General features: G+C 45.2%; 1 protein-coding gene across 3 annotated transcripts in view; it reads right to left on the bottom strand.

Annotated features, from left to right (window-relative positions):
• PITPNM3 (PITPNM family member 3) overlaps nt 1–20,314 on the bottom strand; it is a 148,923-nt gene extending 128,609 nt beyond the window's left edge. Inside the window, exons 1-2 of one of the 3 annotated variants that reach the window (XM_067309435.1) lie at nt 18,139–18,184; nt 17,670–17,818 (exon numbers count right to left, since the gene is read on the bottom strand). Coding sequence is in view for 1 of the 3 variants with exons in the window: in XM_067309434.1 (XP_067165535.1) it covers nt 20,214–20,235 (22 nt within the window). In the remaining 2 variants the exon portion in view is untranslated. Of the gene's footprint in view, nt 1–17,669; nt 17,819–18,138; nt 18,185–20,213 lie in introns of those variants that run through there. The other 2 variants (XM_067309434.1, XM_067309436.1) reach the window with 2 other exon arrangements.
• Between the last annotated feature and the right edge of the window lie 2,142 nt (nt 20,315–22,456).

The raw sequence follows: 22,456 nt of genomic DNA, 5'->3' as shown, positions 1-22,456 counted from the left end.
CACAGTTGCCAGTGATTTACTGGGTGATGCTGGGCATGTTTTCTCTTTCCCGTGTCCTTTACTGGTCTCATCCATTTTAGGTTCTGACTAAAGGGTTTCTACAGTGCTGAGTCCAGTAGCCCCAAAGGTTGGCTGGACCCCGTCAATGCTGGGTGCGGGAGCTACCTTGCTTTGTGTAGAATGACCAGTACCCACAGCCACGCTGCTACTGGATTCCCATTTCTGGCTCAGCTCAGAAGACTCACTCAGTCCAGAGGGATTTGGGGCCCTGCTGACCTCACTTGGCATCAAGATCATGCATTTGACCTGGAGATAATGAAGCTGCTTTTTTTAATATCCTCAGAGACACAGTGTCCGTCACAGGCTGCTCATTGTCATGGAACTGAGTCTCAGCACCTGCAATGCCACAGCCTCAGCAGAAGAGGAAAGGAACAAGCTGATGAAGCTCACTGACTACGAGCGGCAGAGACAAAGTGCGGAGGAGATGGAGGAGCAGACTAAGGACACTCAGGCAATAGCAAGCTTGCCAGCCAGAGTCATGAAACAAGCTCACAATCCCTAGAGCAAGCCCACTGGTCTGAGAAACCTTCTGCACCCCGACAGCAAGCAGATAACAGCATGGCAGAAACAGACTTGAACAATGTTAACTCCTTAGACAAGCCATTCCCAAATCTGATTTGGGTCACAATGTTCTTTGCCTTATGGATACACAAGCTGGATAACACAGCAAAGCCCCACCAACAGCAATACTCTCCATTGTGCAGCTCAAGAAAAATCAAGAAGGCTAAAAGCCTCATAACCTTCTGGGAAAAGCAAGCGATAGAAGCTGGAAAGTCCCATCAGATAGCCCTCTGAACGCATCCTATCAATCCCCATTCTCTTATCTCAGAGTCAAAACTCATTCTTGCCCCTTCCACTGTCAAGAGATGTCAAGTATTATACAAGTGCCAGGAGAGGCAAGAAAGCCTTTCTTTTAATGACCCATGATGAGAGAAGTTTCCAAAATCATAACCATATGCTTGACAAAGCACCGTAGAAAGATAAAATACTTCAAACTGTAGTTTCTTACCCTGAAGTGTGGCAATTTTTTAAAAACCATTTGCAGACATTGTGCAGTACAGATTCTAAAACACCACATAAAAATGCTGTCTCTATAAAATGAGAAAAATTACCTTGACGCAGCAGGAAAAGAAAAAAGTGATCATCAAGAAATTGAAAGAGAAGAGATTCCAGGGAATAATTTTTTACTGTAACACTAACTGCAGCTTAAGCCAGGCTATTCTCCAGAAAATAAAACTGCTTGGCAGAAAAGCATTAGGTGTAGAGCAATCCCAGTTTCATTATAACACTAAGAGCCTAATTCTCATTCACACAGAGAGACCTTCTCACTGCTCCAAGTATCAAGGAACGGGTGTAGAAAATATCTGCAACAATCTTAAAGCTGTTTTTTGTAGAGCAGCTTAATGGTCTTGCTAACACAAGCACCCTGCCAACTTCTGCTCTATAAAAAGCTTGTGCAGATCAGTCAATTCCAGTGACAAATCCATCCCTATATTTCTAGACAAGCAGATACCTCTCCACTCCTCAGTGCCTTCCATCTGCGTACACCCTTTAGTTGATTAGTACTGACTGTGACCAGGGCACTTCAGGCTGGGTTTAGGTTTAATTCCTCCTGTGATTCGCATTTTCATATCCAAATACGGGTAACTTAAATAAGTACTTGACCTATCTTACTAATTAGGTCCAAGGTTTCTTGATACAGACCACAGAATCTGAGCTGACAGGCTCTCCTTAGCTTCCCTCAGCTCAGGTTACTGCCACACTGACATCAGAAACAGGACTACAACTTGGAAAGACATAATCTCACTCTGGTAAAAACCGCAGCCCTCTAGAGACAGTAGTGCACACTCAAAACACACATGGAGCTTGCTGCACTGTTGCAGGTACTTGACTCATGTTACCTCACTTGTTCAATTGCTGCTCAATAAACAGGCTGGGGGGGGGGGGGGGAAGGAGCAAACAAACTTCAAAACTAATCTACTCTTTAACAGGGAGCCCATGTTCCTATCCTCAAGGGCAGGAAAGCAAACCTTGAAGAAATTAGTTCTCACTCACGAACAGCTTTTTATGAGTTATTTGCCTAGGATGTTTGAGATATACTTTGGAGGCAGCCATCTAGCACACAAGATGTAATAAAGACAGAAAAAAGTAAAAACAATTGCTAGTGTTTTTGTTACATTCTTCTTTCCTCCCTGCAGAAAATTCTTGGAAATCTTAAGCAACAGTGAAGGAAACTGAGAACTCAAGGTGCAAGTGAAGTCGATTCTGTAAGTCAATACATACCTGATTAGCTACAGTGTAGTCCAGAAAAACTCACTAACAGATACTGCATTAATTCACTGTCTTCACCTTAAATTGGTCCATGCTTATAAATACTAAACAACACACACTGTGCAGCATCTGCTGGCATTGATAACTGCTCTTTTCCTTACATTTCTTACCAGAGTCTTTCTGACTTGCTTAGTTTTTGCTCTCTCCCCCTTGCCCCCAAGTTATTTTGATTTTTTTCTTTTAGCTCTGGTCAGTTTCATCCAATCTCTTTACTCTTTGGGAACAGGAGAGAACATCATCTGATGCCTTCTATTTTTAGGCTTAGAGAGGTTGCTTTGGTTTTTCAAGGCAAGAGAGAACAAGTGGTTTCAAGCAAGGCAATTTAAAAATGCTTCTACAAAACAGTCCTGTTACTCAGTAATAACCTTAAAATAAGTCCAGCCAGGAAGAACGTGAATCTCTGAACATAGCAATGCAATGCAGCGATCAGCACATGCATATTTTCACATAACCTATGAAGGCCCCAAATATATGACAAGTCAAACCTGTGCCTCAGTCCCTCAAAGTCCCTAATCAAATTCTTAAGAAGATGCCTAAGTGTTCAAGGGTGCTTAAGTCCTAAGAGAGATCATCACTTACTGACTACATTCATCATGAGAGTCATGCTCCTTTAGGCAGCTCAGCCAACGCACATTTGTCATCAGTAGCAACTTGATGGGATGAAGAGGATGCCTGAGCTATGCAAAGTACAGAAGCGGAAGCTGTTCTCCACAGAGCTTTCTACTCAGGTGACAGTAGTAACTACTCTAAAAGAAATCTCTTTAATATTATCACAAACTAGGCAAATCAACTAGGCAACAATTCCCTAGCATCTCAGTACTGTGTGAATGAGTTCAATTAGAACTCTCAGTTTCAACTAAATGGTAAGATGCAAGTATCATGAAATCACAGAATGGTTGAAGTTGGAAGGGACCTTTGGAGATGATCCAAGTCCAAGCCCCCTGCTCAAGCAGGGTCACCTAGAACAGGTTCTCCAGGACCATGTCCAGACAGCTTTTGAGTATCTCCAAGGAAGGAGACTCCACAACCTGGGCAACCTATTCCAGTGCTCAATCATTCTCACATAAAATAAATAAATAAATAAATAAGCAAACATACCCCTGAAAAGAGTCTGGCTTTGTCTTCATTACACCCTCCCTTCAGATATTTATAAGTATTGATACTATTCCCCCTAAGCCTTCTCTTCACTAGGCTAAACAATCCCAGCTCTCTCAGCCTTTCCTCATATGACAGATGCTCCAGTTCCTTAATCATTTAAGTAGCCCTTTGCTCGTCTTGCTCCAGTATGTCCATATCTCCCTCATACTGTAGAGCCCAGAACTGGACATATCACTCCAAATGTAGCCTCACAGTGTGGAGTAGAGTGGAAAGATCACCTCCCTTGACCTGCTGGCAGTGCTCTGCCTAACGCAGCCCAGGATTCTGTTGGCCTTTGCCGCAAGGGCACATTGCTGGCTCATGGTCAACTGGTTGTCCACCAGAACCCCCAGATCCTTTTCTGGAGAGCTGCTTTCCAGCCAATTGACTCCCAGCCTGTACCAATGCAGGGGGTTATTCCTCCCCAGGTACAAGACTTTGCATTTTCCCTTTGTTGAACTTCAACTAGACTTAGCACCACTGATCACAACCCTCTGAGCTCTGCCATTCAGCCAGTTTTTAATCCACCTCACTGTCTGCATCATGGCTTCACCTATCACCCCTCCAACTTATTGTGCACAACTAGCCTGGAGAAACAGAAATGGGATGTGATCTAGTCAAGCCTGCAAAGCACATCAGCAAAGCAGCTCACACTGGAGACCTGCTGCTCTATCCAACAGGCTAATGCTCTTTGTGACGCTATTTTCCAGATGTCAGGCTGAGCCCTCAGTCTGCAAAGGTTTTTTGAAAAAGAAAGGTGGGAAGGGGGGAAAAAAGCAGTCTTTCAAAATAAAAATCTCCACCAAACCTTAAAAAAAAAAAAATCTGTGAGCAGAACACATATATTAGAAAGGAAGATGCAGTTGCACAGAGGAGAAAAAAAAAAAAGACATTCACTATCTACAGCATTGAAACTGCATGCGGCAAGTGCCAGGTTACATATGCCGAGGAGCCAGGCACCAGAAGCAGGTGACTGCAGTGGGGAGTAGCAGAAGCTTATGTAACATTTTGCTGGTTTTCAATAGAGCGCAGTCACGCTAAAATTTATATCACTATGTTATGGATTTTGTGGCTGAATAGCTTAAGCACTAAGACTGCACAGAGAAAACCAAAGAGTTTCAGATTCTATCCCCTCTAGGCACTGCAGCAGACAGTGAAATTATGCTTTATCCAGAAAACTGGTGCAAATTTGGAAAGTGTTACCAAAACACAATGTGCTAGGCAGACTATTCTCTTCAGCACTCTCCATTCCTATTCCTGCATGAAACGAAAAGGCAGACTTTGCTCAGCTACCAGCTGGGACAGTTTCTACCTTTGGCTCACTGATGGAGAGAAAAAAGTATGTTATTTCCCTGCCCATGGTGCTAGCGACGAGCTGTTACACCATCAGACAAGGTACGTTGAACAAAATACAGTCCTAGGAACATCAGGCTGAAATGTGTCTTCTGTCCAGCCTGCTTCTGACATGGTATCATAGTAACAAAATTTGTTTCATTACTTTCACAAGCTCCCTCCTAAAAGAGGTGGGAGGGACAGTCCCATTACTTCAGTCGGGAAGCTCTTACAGCACGCTGGCACTCTGACACTCAAACCCTCTCCTTATTTTCTGCCTGGATGTATTCATGGCTGCTCTATACCCACTTGGTTTAGAGTCAACATCAGTTTCAACACCTTTTCTTCCATGCCCCTACCACTCACCACCCTAATCTACAGCACTGAAACCAGACTTTGAATTTGCTAGGCAAAGAAAGCCCAGATCTTCCCAATTTTGTTACAAAGGATGACTCTTCCTATTCATTCCACAATCCTTTTCTGCACCCTTTTATGCTTCATTGTAGATGAGCAGCTATCAGAGAATAGTCAAGTACCAGGCTAGAAATGAGGAATGAGCACAGCTCAAAACACAGAAGCTGCTTTTGTCACAACTCCTAACCTCTGATACAGAAGCTGGGAAAAGAAGGGAGAAGCTGTTGTGAAATTCTGTGGAAATCCTAAGAAGAGAAGCCACCATTCACTCGGAAAGAACTCCGGATTGTTATGAAAAGAAAAGAACTAATTTGAGGGATTGCTAGAAGACAGTTCCTATTGGAGGCACCAACTGTGTGAGGTGTCTGACCACACCTCCTATACCACATGCAAAAAATCAGCATCTGCAACTCAAGGCAAGACACTGAAGACACTTTAGGGAAATGCTGATGGTAAAGAGCTCTCCTTTGGGAGGAGCACAGCAATACTTTGCACAAACTGTTATTAAAGATGCAATAGATGCATGCTGCTAATTCACATCCTGTTGGTCACACACTATCAAGCTCCCAAACCTACAGGGAACCGTACTATCTGCACAGCAAAAGCATGGAAGTCTTGAAAGAAGTTTACACACTTACCTACAAAGGCATACATAAAAATATACACAGTACAGAGGGGTTTTTTGTTCGTTTATGTTTTAGGAGTAAAAAAGCACTAAAACATAGGAAAGGGCACAGATGTAGCATTACTGAATTTTAGTGCCAGCACTACAGTGCTGTGCAACGTACAACCCACAGATACAACAGCTCTAAGGTGTTGCAGGTCATTTGCTATCTTTAACCATCTACATTCCGGAGGTATTCAGCTATTCAAAGCTTCCCTTCAAATCTAATCACATTTAAATATTATTAACAATGTACAAGTAGTACTGAGAGAACAAGGAAAGCTGTTCATTCTCCAGGTTTGTACTTCCCTAATATTGGATGCAGTGGCTTCCAGGAGCATTGCATACAAAGAAGCAAGGCCCTGTCCACAAGTGGAAATTGTCATTTCCCTCAGCCACAGACCCAATGCTGGCACACCAGTAGTAAGGTGTTCGGAACAGCATGATGCCCATAGAAGATGGCAATAAATACACAAGTACAAATGTACCTCACATCAGGAGAAAACATGCAAGGGATTGCACTGATATAACACTTACGACTTATTTAAATTCAAAAGTCCATTTATATCTTCCTAACAACAGCATTTCAGTGTTATTTAATTTGCAGTAAATATCTCCTGAGGAATTGTGTAAAGTTGAAGGGACTTCTGTTGAAGAACAGTCTAAAGGGCCTTACATCAATGGCTGCTTTGTTGCCAGAATAAAAGGCTTTCAACTTCAGCCACTAAAATTTGCTTGGAAGGAAAGAGGGGAGAGGAGATATAAATAAACTGTAAAAACCTCACCAGCACCCAAAAGATAACAGCAGCTCCCTGTAAAAGAATTGCCACTAAACTGACTGGAAATGAGCAAAAGAGCTGGCGCCAAAAAGAAAGCTAGTACTGCCAGCAACCTTAAGAGTTCTGAGGCAGAACATAAAGGGAGGGCAGGAAAAAGTATCACCAATCCCCAGGCAGAAATTCTGATTGCCAGAAAAGTCCTTGGGAGCATCAGTCCTATTATATTCCACTAGGAATGCTTCTGGATTTAGAAGCACTTAAACATAGCCACAGTCAGCAGCACAAGTCTGTGTAAACTAGCTGCAGCTGTTCATAACATCCACATTTATTTGCTGGCTAGACTGCACAGCATCGCCCTAGTGCATTAGTCTTATTGAGTTTGCTTCACTCTGTGTCAACAGATTAGCCACCCTAATAGGACTCTATTAGCATTTCCTGATTGCATTAGACACTGGCATTGCCTGGACTCACTGATTTGATTTAGAGTGTCAACCGGTTCATATTTTGTTTTATTATTTTGTTTCAGAGAACAAAAGACCAGTCTTACTCAAAACGCAGACAAACTTCTTGGCGACCACATTTGATGCTTTTTCTAAATCAACAAACCTTCTCTTGAACTATGAGATTTGTTGATTAGTTCCTAACAGCCAGATTTGAGCAATTTTTGCAAGGAGGGCAGCAACTATCATTTCTTTTGTGCAATATCAGTTTTTGAGGATGGAAGGGGGAACTATCTAGAAGCGTGATGCCTTTCACAAAAACTCACTACATCACTAACTTGCAAGTTACTCACAATAGTTGAATGAGAAGCACATGCTCAGGTTTCCTGAAGCTGTTCATGTAGCATGACAGACCAACAGCAGGACACAAGGGGAACATTCCCCAGAAGCAGAAGCAAAGTTTCCTACCTAAATTGCTTTCTCATGCATAATAACTGGAGCTTGCTATACCCACCCACTAGGGAGGGAGCCAACTGTCAGGCTTGCCTTGAGGGCACAGCCATGATGATAACAGCAGGGGAGTAAATGAAAAGCAGAGCCATCTGACAGCACCACACACAGAAGCTGGAATCTCTAGCTACACTCCTGTATGGTTTTAAATCAGTGGAAAGAGAATCTACTTTTTATTTTTTTCCTGTCCCAGAGCAGGACAAGTATAAGACTATAAAAAGGGAAATACACTTTAACAGCATACTAACACTCCACTCTTAAGCTTGACCTGAACATTACTGCATTTACGGACTGGATTTAGATAGACAGGAGAAGGTACAACAAACAAATGTGAGCAGAAAAAAGCAGCAGAATGCAAACAGAGATGTGGAGGGCAACGGAAAGAAAAAAAGAAATGCTGAAGGGAAAAAAAGGAATTATAAAATAGAGGAAGAAATATTCCTCTAAACAAGTGAGCACACTATCCTGAACTATCCTCCAGCAACAGCAAGGGAGATCCAATGCTTGACTGAGCCAACTACTGCTCAGATAGGAAGCTTCTTACCTCTTACACTGACAGCTGTGACCATCTCATTAGAAAACTGTATGGTTAAATTACAGTTTTAGCAGACCTGTTACCCTAGGCCACGTATATGAATTGTGCCAGTGCTGGCTCTAATCCTGCCAGCTCTGGCCTGTAGACTTAATTTTATGCACAAATTTAGTCCCATTGAAGTTAGTAGGACCATTCATGTATGTAAAACTAGGCAAGCACTAACATACTTCCAGGATTAGGGATCTAGGATTGCATCTACTCAGACACCCAGAAGGAACTAACTGAAATGCGCAGTCTCCATTCTGCAGAAAATTCTGTCATTTTAGAAAATATTTTCCTTCCCAGACTAGAAAATTTCTCCCTCATTTTTCCCTTCACATTGAAACATTTCATTTAATGGGAGAATGAAAAAAATGTTTTTATATTGATTTAAACTCCCTAAACATCATAACATCTGCTCACATCTGTAACATCTATAAAGAATAAATAAAAAAAGGAACAGATCTAATACCCCATTCAAAACAGTGAAAGGAAAAACAAACAAACCCTCCAGGCTTCTTCACACCTCTTCTTTGATTACTTCTTACCCAGGAATGGTGAAATGATTAAATATGTAATAATATTCCACGCACTCCCCTGCCCAATCCCCAAAACTTCTCTCCTGCACCATTATAACCCTTAACTCACTATCCACAAGATAATTTCCAGTCACAGTGTCATAGGAAATCCCTGAACAATCCAAAATGAAATGAGGATGCACCAGACTGATTTATTCTCATGGAACTGGTGCAAAGTAGTACAGCGCAATCAATAACAAACAGACTTATGCTGAGCACAGACCAGTCCCAATAGTCTGTAGAGGACAACAGTGGGATGTTTGAGGCACAGAAGAAGGTTAGTAGAGCTAGAAGGCAGGAAAAGATCACATCTTCCTGCAAAGTGTCTTTGGGTGCAAAGTTAGCTGTTCCTTGAGTGATCACTGAAAGCTTCCTTCCAGTTTGAATTTTTTTTTTTTAAATTACACTTTCTTGTTTCACACAAAGGATAATTGCCACTTCTTGGAAAAATGTAAAGTATTGCTGATGTCACACTGGAATAGATTAGCCAAGATTACTCTTTGCCTTTCCCATGCCTCCTTTTTAATGAGAAGAAGCAGATGAGCATCCCAGATACACAGATAAAGCCTCTAAAGTACAAAGTAAATGTCATATTACACTTCAGCTAGCAACCTGCTCATTATTAGAGGCCAAAATTACTACAGCTGCAAGAAGGCTTCTAAAGGGCAGAATAACACATACTCATGTAGTGTAGTTACAGCTTTAGAAAAAAAATCTTTAATCAGCATTTTATATCTTATTTAATACGGTCTCTACCAAATTTGGTGCAACTAGCACGGCGTACCATCACCTCTCTCCCACTGTGTATGTACAATACTACTCAGAGGTGGACATTATGTTAGCAGGGCCTGTGTTAGTGATTCCCCAAGCAAGGAAATTACACCTTGAAAAGTTATGTTCAACTAGATTTTCAATAAATAGAGGTAAAAGCCTCCATGTTTGCTAACTACAGAGGTTAATATGAAAATACTTCTTGCTTTCCACCCACACAAATGAACTCACTATTAAAAGAATTTGGAGAATTAATTGGACTTAACTGGACTGCAGTTTCATTTTTAAAGGAAGTTCACTCTTCAGAGCCAAATTCAAATATTCACTTAAACTCAGATTCCCTTGCCTTGTGAGAATGTAGCTCTGCTAGGAGGCATTGATTTACATTGGCTGACAAATAAGTTGTTTGGCTTTTGGATCAGGCAATAAATCTCCACCTCACTGAAGGCTGTTTGTATATTTAGCGATTTTTTCTAATAAGTATTGATCTGATTATGCAAAAGCAATTCTGCAGATGGAATTCTGAAAGCCTACTTCTCCCATCTAGATGTGATCAGATATTTTGACTACTCAATTATTCAATCTAGTAGGATCTAAAAATCATCTATCAGACATGATTTCTAAGGCCATGAAAAATCAATGCGTTTCTTGAAAAAGTTAAAGTTTCAGGTAACAGAAAAGGGTACACTTTTTGACAAAATTAAGCAAATAAAAATTATGAAAACTGAATAAACAGTCCATGAAATCCTAGTATGTACCAAATAATCTTAAAAACAAAACATGCTTTCATTTTAATAATATAAGGAAGAATTCAGTCTGAGCATGGATTTTCAGCATCTTTCCAACTTAACTTAGATGAGCTCTTCTACTGTTAGCCTGCACTGAAATATCTCAGAAATGCTATTCAGGTGCCTTTGGGATATCACACAGTAAGACTATGTATTCACTTGAATGAGCTTTGGACCAGGCTGTTGATAGTTGGTTTTCAATTTAAAACACTCCCCTCCATTCACACATACACACCAGAATAATAGGGTTGATTTAAAACTAGAAATAGGAAATCAAGCACTAGAAAATCAGGACAAATAAGCTGGAATTCCAACCTAGCTTAACTGCATCCCCTTGCATCATTCCAGCATGGGTTCAGAAGAGTGATACTCTGTTATGAGCACTGCCCAGCATAGCACAAATATGGCATGGCATACCAGTTTATGACCTGCCTGTTTCACCTTATTTGCATTCCATCAGATAGATACTTCCTCAAACACATTTAGCTTCATTTCTCAGTCTGACAAGGATGGATATTTGAGCGTGATCTACAAGCAGGACAAGTTCTATGAAGGAAATAAGAGTTTTAAATACAGATTTTCTATTGTGATGACAACCCAGAGATTGTCTTCTGTTGGGAGTCAGTTTATACAATGTGCTGCATGCGAAGACACCCGCACAATAGACACCTTATATACTGATTTAAGGCTCAGTCTTGAATAAACTGTTAACCACATTCATATCCAAAAAGCAATGGATATTTGCAATAGGATTCTTTGATTGTTGCATTTTGTTTAAACAATACCAAGGTCAAGCTCCTGCTATCCTGCCACACATTCATTGAGCGAGACAGGTGCCAAAAAGTCTCCTTTTTTCCATGCCCTTTGTAACAAAGATTACAATCAGTGATTTTCCTTCTCTAAACAGGTCTTGCTCAACAAGAGCGGGCTGGAATTCCACTCGTATTTTACTGCATCTGTGATTTGGAGAGGTGAGGTGATGCATGGGTAAAATGTAACTTTCAAATGCATTCTTGATTTTCTTTGCACTAAATGATTTCACATTTTGATTTTCCTCTGCTACCACTGTCATAGATGCAAAAAAACATCTTTTGCAGGACTCGTGGAAAAATTTTCCATTGCATGGATATACTAGATATGGGCTTCTGATTCACCATTCTTATAGGTTAGCTCTGATTCACAGGAAAGAAGTCACAACCCCTGGAATACAGAAGGAATGAACCAAGCCCTACTGGATCTGAAAGGAGGGAAGAAAAAGACAGACAGAAAGACATATCCAGGCACAAATACAGTTTTCTAGAAATTTCTAGAAATAACACATTTAAATGCTGCCATTTAGCTCAGCCAACAAATTTTAGCTGTGGCTTTCAGTTACAGAGCTCTTTGTTCTCTTGCAAGCAGTAATGCTCAATTCAAACATTAATTTGTTAGTATTATTTTTTTCACATAGATAACTAAAGCTACTTAACAGAGAAACCAACCCTACACAATTCTTTTTCCTACAAAATAGTTCACAATTTACTGCCTCCTGTGTGAGAGAAAGAGAGTCTGGTCACCAAAATATGATAGTGAGGGACCCTGGATCAATTCCCAGCTTGCCACAGTCTTTGGGACCTTGGATATGTTATGAAGAATAACTTGCTGTAGTACATAGGCTCCCAACTTCTTTTGCAATGAAAGAGTTATTCCCCATGTCCCTGTAATACAAGTAACATCGCACAAAGAGAGACTGGGACAATTATATTATGAAGTATTCATTTATCATGTCATTTTTCTCCCCACCAGTTGCTCTCATGATATCAATTGGTAATTAAAAGGAAAGCAATTTCTGAATGTTGTTGAAAGAGAAACAGTTAAAGTAAATTTTTAGATTTATAAGAAGTTCATTAGCTAATTTACCAGTATTAAACATTAATTTCCTTAACACTAACAGGTATGAATAAGGATCACAGCTGAAATCTAAATCCTGTACAGCAGCAGCTGTACAGCATAAGGGAGAGCAGCAGATACAATCGGTTGCATTCTCTTGTGATAGGTAGTAAAATGGTTTGTCACACTCACATGAGCACTCAAATTCACCCCTTAAGAATGCTCAACAGCTCTGAACTCATTTACAAAAATGTTCCCTTCCAAGAACATCCAGGACCTTACTTGTCCGAAAGAATTATTAGAGAAATAGTTCCACATCCTATTTTGTGATGCTTGTATTCCTGTCTGAGGGCAAGGCAGACTGCACCTCTGTTGACGTCACCCAAATTTAGAGGAAAGACAAATTTCATCCCTGGTCTTCAATGACAATATGTAGTTCTCAGCAAACTGCAGAAGAAACAGCATTCTCATATCAGCAGCTTCTAGTGCAATCCACCCAAAGAAGAAAAAAATTACTATAATCATTATCTCTGATACATTCCACAAACAGGCCTAGGGAGCAGAACAGCCTCAGGAAAGACCACTGCCCCTTTCACCCACAAACTAGCAGAGCTCATTTTCCTCATTGTTGCACAAGCAAATCTACCCTGCTGAAATCAACAGTAATTGAAAACTGTATAAAAGAGCAGAATCAGGTTTAGTTTCTCCTGGTTAGACTTCAAGGTGGTTTAGAAAGCTGGAATGAGAGATATCAGAGCCACCAACTGAAATTCTTTTCAAAGGCTTTTTTTTGTTGTTGTTTGAAAGAAATTCAGCAAACCGGTATTTAACAGCCAGTGATGTGACAATCAAGCAGTGCATGAGTGTACTTCATCTCATATGATCTGATAGTGTGATCTGAGAGTGTTTCTAAAAGAGATGAAAAAAATAAAAGAGGAATTAAAGCAACCTTACTTGTCTATATCCAGCATGCTCACAACTAAGAAAACTGAAGCACAAAACTGGGCAAGTAAGGCCTAAGAGGAGGCTATGAAAAGGACTAAGAAACAAAGATTTTTCTCTGAAAATTGAATGACTAGCCCTGCTGATTCCTGACTTTTAACCAGTTTCCTACATCATTTAGAGAAGTCTGCTGTCCAGGCCCCATTCATCCCATAAGACTCCCAGGCATCTTAAGGCAAAACAGCCCACCGTTTTCATTCAAGAATTTCACCTGCTCAGCTATTGGTGCCAGAAACGCTGTTTCAATATTACTTGTTATGCAAAAAAAAAAAATATATATATATATATATATTCATAATGCAAATCAAACCAGAAAAAAAAAAGTTTATTTGTTCCCTTCCAGAAAGAGCTTTACCTCTGACTTGGAATAAACCAATAATGTACGTAGTAGACTCTAGCTCTCCAAATGGAATGCATCTGGAAGTGAAATTAAGTTTGTGTGTAGAGAGCACAGTAAAACTTCTTGCAAAATGGGAAGAACATTTGCCTGGTCAGGTGATGTCCTCTAGTGGACAGCACATTTGACCAGGATATTAGATCTGTTGGGCTGAAAACTGATTTTACAAATGCACTGGGAGGCAAGCCAGCCCATGCCTGATGTGAAACCACAGTCATGTTACCTTTTTTCGCTGCCTCTGCCTTCTCCTTAGCTTGAATTTGCTTTCACGAACACTGACTCCAGCTCACATCTTCATTGTTTATTACAACAGAAGTTCACCAGCAGGATCAGCGTGAATACTTTGGGAGCAAACTGCTGAATACTACTACCACATCAACCTAGATAATGGAGATAAAACAGCACAAAATGTTCTCATATAGCTATTGAAAACTCAGTCTTTTTCATAGTAAATTATTGAAGACTGAATTAATCTCAATATAAATTAATTGAAAATAGACTCCATTGCATGGCTTAAAGACTTTCCACTTGTCATAACTTGTTTCAGAACTGTGATCATTTTGAATTCAGGAAGGGTTTCGCTATTAAAATTAAAAAGCACAAGTCATTTTTCCATTTGGAAAGAAATGCTGGGTAGAAGGAATGACCTCTGCTGTTGCCATTCAGTGCTGCTGCATAATAATACTTCTTTCTGTTCTGCTAGTTTCAGATGCTCCCTGCCTACCCATTAAATTATTTAGCTGAGCTCCCCGCACAGTGTTACCTAGTGAGCATGCTGTTAAGTCTTACTGGAGGCCAAAATTATGCAGTTATTTTCTAGTTACGGTTTATTTCTTCTTTGGCAAATGTAAAACTGAAGACATACTTTAAAGGATGTCAATTCAACAACTGGAGGTACTCCCCAGACTCAAGAGCTCAGGCAAGACAGAGGGAGATGCTGATGCTCCCTCCCATTACTCCAGAGTGAAGACTAAAGCATACTCAAAGCTGTTGGCTGTCCACAGACCACCATAAAGAAAGGGCCATATATCCTGTTAACTTCACAGGGCCACACAGAACTCACTCACTCATAGCCCATGGAAAGTCTGGGACTTCTGGCACTACCAAAGTCACACAATGACTCTGTAGCAGATATTGGAACTGAAATTAAATCCCCTCTGCCTCAGTCAGTTACACCTAACACTTAAAGTTGATCCCATAGACACCTCATACATGAGAGTGTCTCCTTTAAGAATTCGACGTACTTGACAACAAAAGCCATAAAGAAGGCCTACATATTTCTCATGCACTTTAATCCATTGCCTGCAGCTCGCTTCCATAGATTAAATATATTTTGTGGCAAAGAGACACTTCAATATCTTTACTAATATTTTATGAGCAGCTTTGTCTTTTATCTGATACAAGATCTACCAGGCTTTGAAGAACACGGAAACTAATTTTAAACTACATCTGGCAATGGTTTTATTCACCATTAAGGAGGGGAAAAGAAAAAAAAAATCAGAATGATGTATACCTCTGAGACCTAGGTTCAATCATTAGCAGACGGATGATATATCAGAAACAGGTTTATGCACACCAAGAAAGGAATAAGCACAGTTTACCTTTATCAGCCAGGCATCAGCCCTTCATTGGCTGCACCTAGGGATTTTAGAGGCATGAACTAAATGAATTCTCTTCTCCATTCCATCATGGAGACATCCTGTTTGTCACAGCTGTTGATCCCATCTAATGGGGGTCTTCCTATCCACGCTACACTGTCGTCTAAGCTGGGACCTTGGAAATCTCTAGCTACACATTTGGATGAGAACAGATACAGTCCTATCTAAACTCTAACCACTTCAACCTCAGGTATGACAATCACCTCTCCCTCTGGGCCTGACGAAAGCCTTCATACTCCAAGGACGTTCACCTGGACTGCAACTGCAGATCCTTCCTGTGCTTGCTCCTTGGAATGTGTCACAGTCAGCTTTGCAGTTTCTCTTTTCCATTGCAACAAACAGAAGTTACTTCCCTTTGTTGTCCTGGCCCTTCAAAACCTGTGCCCTGGCACCCCTGTTGTCTTTCACTGCACTGAGATGGCGACCTTGCCTTTCAGCAGAGGCACTTCTGTATTTTCTCCTATGCTGCCCAGCTCATCTTTAGGAAGATGTTCACTGCTCCCCTTTACATTCCTCCTTAAAACTTTCTTCTATCATAATGCCTACCGAGAAATAACATCACCAGTCGACCTGCTGATCACTACTATTTCAGTATTCCATCTTCTTCCTCTGTCTTCTCTCTCCTGTTTTGTAATTCCACTGCAAGCTTGTGGGGGCAGGAAGCAGCATTTTGTCCTGGGTTTGTACAGCACAGGGCACACTGAACTCCATGGCTAGGTATCCTACTCATCATTTCAGCTGAAAGATTATAACCCCATTAGGTAACAATAGTAATCACCAGCTCCTTTGGGTCAATGCACCACTAGAGCAGCACTTACCCTAGTGCCAGATTACCTCAGAATTACCAGATCCTGCCTACTGTCACTTAACATAGGGACAGCTGGACTCGGGCCCTCCATTTCTACCAATCTCCAGTTGCCTATTATCTCCTGTCTGTGTTTTGTGCCGTAACGGCAACAACTAACCTTCTGCACTTCCAGGGCTAAATGGCTTTGCTTTTGCTCTGCATGAGCAAAATTGCACATCCTAGTGAACACACACACAGATCTGCAGACAGTGGTTCCTCCAGAAGGAGCAGAGGATGAACCATCACTCAGAAGCACCAGAGAATCCAGTCATGGACTCAGTTCCCAGAACAGGTACAGGAATATTGGTCTGTACCAGAACTCAACCAAAGCATCTCCAGAGCTCTCCACCAGCCAGCACAAGGATGCCTCTGACCACACAGCTCAACTAGTCTAACAGGTGGCTGCTGATGAAAGGATGTGATCCTGTTCCCTTCCTCCCACTGGGGTTAGCACTCATCTGACCCTGCAGTTGAGCCTGTTTAGGGAGTAAAGCCAGCAGAAAGCAAATTTTCTAAAAAATAAAAATAACTAAGTTTCCTGCCAGTTTATTTCCCAGAACTGGATTGCTGAAAAGCTGGGGAAGCTTGGGAGCTGGCATGGGAAAGAGGTGGAAATGTACAGGATTTCCCCTCTTGTTGGCAGCAAACCACCAGGATCATCAAACCACACCTTGTGTTCATGAACCTACAGTACTCCATGCACAGGCTGAGTCTTGCCCTGCTGAAGTCTGTGTACTCTTACAATCCTGTGAATTGCAAACTTGGAAGTAATGCCAGCACTTCAGAGAGAGGACAGAAAGTGCTTAAACAGGAAGAATAAAAAAGAGGAGAGCAGTACAAGCTGTGAGGACAAGTAGTAGGAGCAAGTTCCTCGTTTAGAAGGTAGCAAGAGGAAAGGCAAGAAGTCTAGAACATATAAGTGGGAAAAAAGGAGCAGGAAGGTAATCCTGAAAAGGGAATAAAGTAAGCAGGGAGCTGAATGTGAAAGACATGATGTTGAGGTTGAAAAGCTCTAAGGAAGGAATCTGAAGGCAAAAGGATAAGAGACTCATTGAATTGATCGGAGAAGGAATGTTACAGTAATGCTGCCAAGAGCAGTCCTGGATGGACAGAGGCAGGATACCAAGACAGGATTTCTAAGAGGCAGGAAAAGGTCTCACAGGTAGAAAGAGGTAAGAATTGAGGGGGGAAGCAAAGCATTAAGTGAAGAATAAAGAGAACAATTTCGGAAAGTGAGCAGCTTAGGAGAGGAAATGGAGAGGAGAAGCAGCTTGAAGACAGGCAGCAAGTTGGAGCAGACACCAGTAAAGGCTAGAGAAGGCAAAGGGTCTGGAGTTCCTGCTATTCACATTGCAGCTGCATCAGTCCCTGAACAAAAGGGCAGAGTGCACTGCTGACCAAGCCAAAGACATAGTTAAAGGCCAAAGGAGGAGTCCATGCAAAATGCAGGTGCCCTTGTTAAGAAGTCAAGTGTAAGAGCTAACTGGAGGAACAGTACACCACGGTAGGCAGACGTACCCAATATATCCAACTCCTCTCTCCCACTGTTCACTCTGTGTCTTCCTCCAAAAGCATTTCAACAGTGACACCTCCTTGGTTACCTACTCTGTGCCTCCTTCAGCTGACAGTTCTGCAGCAGATGGTGTGGACAGGCATACATTTGCTCACTGAGAACAAGAAACAAAACAAAAACTCAGCCACGCAGGCCTTTGAGCCCCTATTTTAAGATACCATTGACGTTTCTAGCCTTGTATCTTATGGGATCACTGGTAAGTTGGAGGAAGAAGAGGGGAGGTGTAACATAGCTATCCAGGCTCCAAATCCTGGACCAAGCTTTCCCATAAAAGCAGTGCATCTCCTAGAGCTGTTTCTCAGTGCTTCAGATGCCAACTCCCCCACAGCAGAAATTAATTTCACCCTCCCTCAGCATCACCACCTCCTCCAAACTCACTCCCCCAAACCAGAGAAGATAAGAATATTCTCTAACCTTTTCCTGCAATGACTGTAGGTGGACTGCCTGCATCACGTCTGAGGTGCCCAACTTTCACAGTGCAGAGATTGTGGCTTTCTGGGGAGGATCTGGCATTTTTGAGTCACTGCTGCCTGTTGCAAAATGAAGTAGGAAATGAAGAACAGATACCACACCACCCACAGGAATATGCCAGGTAGTGATCTGCAATTGCTAATGTGTGGTTTGCAACCTTTGGTCCTGCAAATGTCCAAGTTTTTCTGCACTGAGACTTTATTCCAAGTGCTTAAGATCTGAAGAGTCCACTAGGTCAGTTCTGGCTGTTCCAACAAGTCAAACTGACCACCTCTAAAAGCTCTTCAGTACATGTCATTCAACAGTGACCAAGCAGCAGGTGTCATTGCTGCTGGAATAATAGTCTTCCCTTGCATTTGTGATAGTCCAAAGAACTGGAAGTGGTGGCAAGGCAGGGAACATACAAGCAAGATCGCCATACATTTGTATATCTGCACATCCCAGCTCACAAAGATAAACTTTGTAGGCTGAATTCATAAAATCAGCATAATTCCATCGCTCCTAACCCAGATATCTGCTGGCAGAGCTCCTTTGTGAATGGTAACCATTCTTACTTTTAAGATAGGAAGCGGTGGCAATATCATAAAGCTGGCATCAAAAGTCACATTTTGTCTAGAAGTGAGTAGATTCACGCCCAAGAGAAGCACCACCCTTTAAAATTCCTGTGCAAACAAAATTGTGTTTGAACAAGCACACAATCTCTGCAGAGTGCATTACCCAAATAGCACTGGAAGGGAAAACAATACTTCCTTATTTTCATCTCTAAGTAGAAAGGACTGCAAACCAATATCCCCCCTCAAAAAATATATATAAAGGGAGAAAATTCCACTACATATTTTATCTCTTCATCTACCAAAGATGGAAAAAAAATCATTTAGTTCAATATTATATTTGCATGTTCTGAAGTGACTAATGCTCTCATGTTCCAGAGTACTATTTCTCAGGGTTGCCACCAATCCATGCCTACCTTAGGGGAATAACAATAACAATAATAAATCTTGTTGGGTAAAAACTTTGGTTTTAGCTATAGTACAACCATGCCTCTCTAAATCTGCACCAACAGACAGACAAGACTGGCACCAAATACCATGCAGATTTCACATACAGACCAGCAGGCATTCAATCCGAGCAAAGCCAGGCCTTTACCTCCCAAAGGCACACAGCTCCCTGCGCAACCTAGAGGAAAACCACCTCTCCCACAGCAAAAGGTTTCTCATCTGTCCTGCTAACTGACACACAGGGCATGCGCCACCTGATGCAGGGATGCCACGGCCACCAGGCACGGGGCACCAGGGCCTCGCGGCACAGCGGCCCGAACCGCGCGGCCCCGGGGCTTCCACAGCCCTCGCTCCGGGGAAGCCGGAGGAAACACGGGTGAGCTCGCAAGCCGCAGGAGAGGCGGCGCCCGCCCTTGCCTCCGAGCAGGTCTCTCCAGGGAGCCCGCCACCACGACTGCCCGCCCCGCTCCCTGCGCGCCCGCGGCCGGCAGCGGCGAGCGCCGCTCCGCGCCGCTCCGCGCGGCGGCGCCACCGGGGGGCCGGGCCCCGGGGCCGCCCGCGCCATCCCGGCGAGCCCGCGGCCCCGCACGGGGCTCCGCCGCCGCCGGGGCAAAGCGGGCGGGCGCGGAAAAGGCCGAAGGGCGAAGGCAGCTCTGCCGTGCGCAGGGAAGTTTGCGGTTACCTGCCGAGGCCGCGGCGCTCGGCACCGCGACCGGAGCGGAGCGGGGCGCCCGGCCAGCGGCGGACACAGCGCCGCGCGACCCCCCCGCCCCGCCGCCCGCCGGGGCGGCCCTCCCAGGACCCCCACCCCCAGACGCGGCTCCCCCCCGCCCCGCCGCCACCCCCCGCGACTGCCCTGGGGCCCGCCGGGGCGACCCCCCGGGGGCCCCCCACCTCCTGGCAGGGCTCCCGCCGCCACCCCCAGGGCCCCCCACCTCCTGCCAGGGCTCCCCCCGCCGGCCCCCCCAGCCCCCAGCGCGGGGCCCCGCAGCCCCCGGCGGGCGGGCGGGCGAGGCTCACCTGGGCGCGGGGCTTCCGCCATCGCGGGGCTGCCCGCTCCCGGCCGCGCCGTCCCCGGCCGTATCAGCCGCTCGCCCGCGGGGCCCTCCCGGCGCGCCGGCCCCCCGCCACCCGCCGCCCCATCTGCTCGCGGCTGCGGCCCCTAGCGGCCCCGCACCGCCCGCACGCCTGCGGCGCCGAGAGGGGTGGCCGGGCGCCTCCGCTCCGCTCCGTCCCGCCGCGCAGCCGCCGCCGTTAAAGGCGCCGCGGGCGGCTGCTCCCGCCGCGCCTGAGGCACCGCCGCGCCCCTCCCCCCTCCAGGGCCGCGCGCCCGGCGGCGGCAGCAGCGCGGGGTCCCCCGGGCCCGCCCGCAGGGCCGCCCTCACCCGCGCCCGCCCGCGCCTCAGGGGAGGGGGCGCCGCGCCGGGCGCGGGAGGGGCCCGGCCGGGGCGAGGCCGTCGGGGCTGCGGCCCACGCCTGGGCGGGGCCCGCAAGGTGCGCGTGGGGCGCAGCTGGGGCGCGGCCCCGGCCCCGGCCCGGCCCGGCCGCGGGAGCTCGCCCCGCAGCGCCGCAGCGAAGCCGCGGCTGCGGCCAGCGGCCCGTAGCGGCAGGAGCGACGCGGAGGGAGCGCCCTGCCTGCAGCCTTCCCTCGGCTCCGAGCCCGCGGGGCTCCCGGGGCACACGGGCCTCCTTCGGGACAGGGGCCTCCTCGCCCCGCCTCTGTGGGGCTCCTGGGGGACAGGGGCCTCCTCACCCCTGCAGGACTCCTTGGGGACAGGGGCCTCCTGGGGGACAGGGGCCTCCTCGCCCCGCCTCTGTGGGGCTCCTGGGGGACAGGGGCCTCCTCACCCCTGCAGGACTCCTTGGGGACAGGGGCCTGCTGGGGGACAGGGGCCTCCTCGCCCCGCCTCTGTGGGGCTCCTCGGGGACAGGGGCCTCCTGGGGGACAGGGGCCTCCTCACCCCTGCAGGACTCCTTGGGGGACAGGGGCCTCCTCACCCTACTGGCAGGGACCCCTTGGGGACAGGGGCCTGGGCTGTTTGCCAGGGGTCGAGGGGCTGCTGCCCGCTCCACCCCACAGGGAGCAGGGCTGTGCTGGTCACCGCTGAGCTGCAGTCCTGGCTCCGGGGTGCCAGAGGGCATGGCGGGGGGGGGGGGGGGGTGACAGCTGCCAAGGCCCAGCCTGGCCCAACCCGTGCAAATGGCTCCTGCAGGAGGCTGCTCGGGATTTTAACAGCAAAAATGCTTTAGCTATTGCCAAAGCCTGTGTCAATGCAGTGGTTGGGCTGCTGCAAAGCACTGCCCTGTAACTCAGCAGTAGGCAAGCAGGGTGCACTCTACTAAGAGAAATAAAACAGGGAGCTTTCAGGGCAAGACTTGTTTCCTCCCTCTTCAAGAGCCTTGCCAGAGGCATTTCTCTAGCACCATCAAGGAGAAAATGGAGAGCAGCGAGCTTCTCCAGGCCTGCCAAGATTTGGGTGAAACTCCCCTTAAAAAGTGTCTTAAGTGTCTGCCCATCTTGTGGAAATAGTGGGTGGAGGCAAGCAGAGAAGCTATGAGGGGTTGTATTTTATTTACAGCATGTCAGAAGAACACCACCAAGTAAAGCATGGTAAACAAAAGTTTTGCCCAAGGAAGCATGCAATTAAAGAGCCAAGCAAACACAGTGCAACCAAGTCATAAAGTAACTTACAGGCTCTGGGCCAATACTGACTTGGTAGGTATAAAAATAAATTAGCAACATCCAAACCAAATTGCACAACAGTTCATTCAGCCAGCCACAGCCAAGTACCACTGAGAACCATGTTTAAAACCCCAGAGAGGGTTAAGTGGCTTTGTTTGAGGTCAGCGGGCTCCAATGGAATAGCCACGCTCCCAGCAATTCTGACCCCCAGAGCCAGCTGCAAGTAAGCTAACTATAGTTCACCTTCCCCCATCTATGGGTGCCGGTGCCCTGTGCTGGAAAGACTGGCCTAGAGCCGCATTGCCTCTGTTTCACTTGAAGTCCTGTTTAAAAGATTTGATCACATAATTGCTTCCCCAAAGATATATAGTGTCACTAAACCACCAAATAAAGCAATTACAGAGAAAAGGCTGTGGACATGTTTCATGGGTCTTGTGGCAGTACTGACTCAGAAGAATGAAAGGCCAGCAGATGTTTGAACAAAGTAGTGAGTTCCCTAGTCTCTGCTGCTTCCTACTTGAAAGTTGCAGTGCTTTCCAAACAGCTGCTGCCTTGTACGGAAGTGACCTCTCACTCTCAC

Source organism: Apteryx mantelli, chromosome 22 (genome assembly GCF_036417845.1).
Source record: "Apteryx mantelli isolate bAptMan1 chromosome 22, bAptMan1.hap1, whole genome shotgun sequence".
Taxonomy (NCBI): domain Eukaryota; kingdom Metazoa; phylum Chordata; class Aves; order Apterygiformes; family Apterygidae; genus Apteryx; species Apteryx mantelli.
Note: the sequence above shows the minus strand (reverse complement) of the source record. Positions and strands in the feature narration are given on the sequence as shown.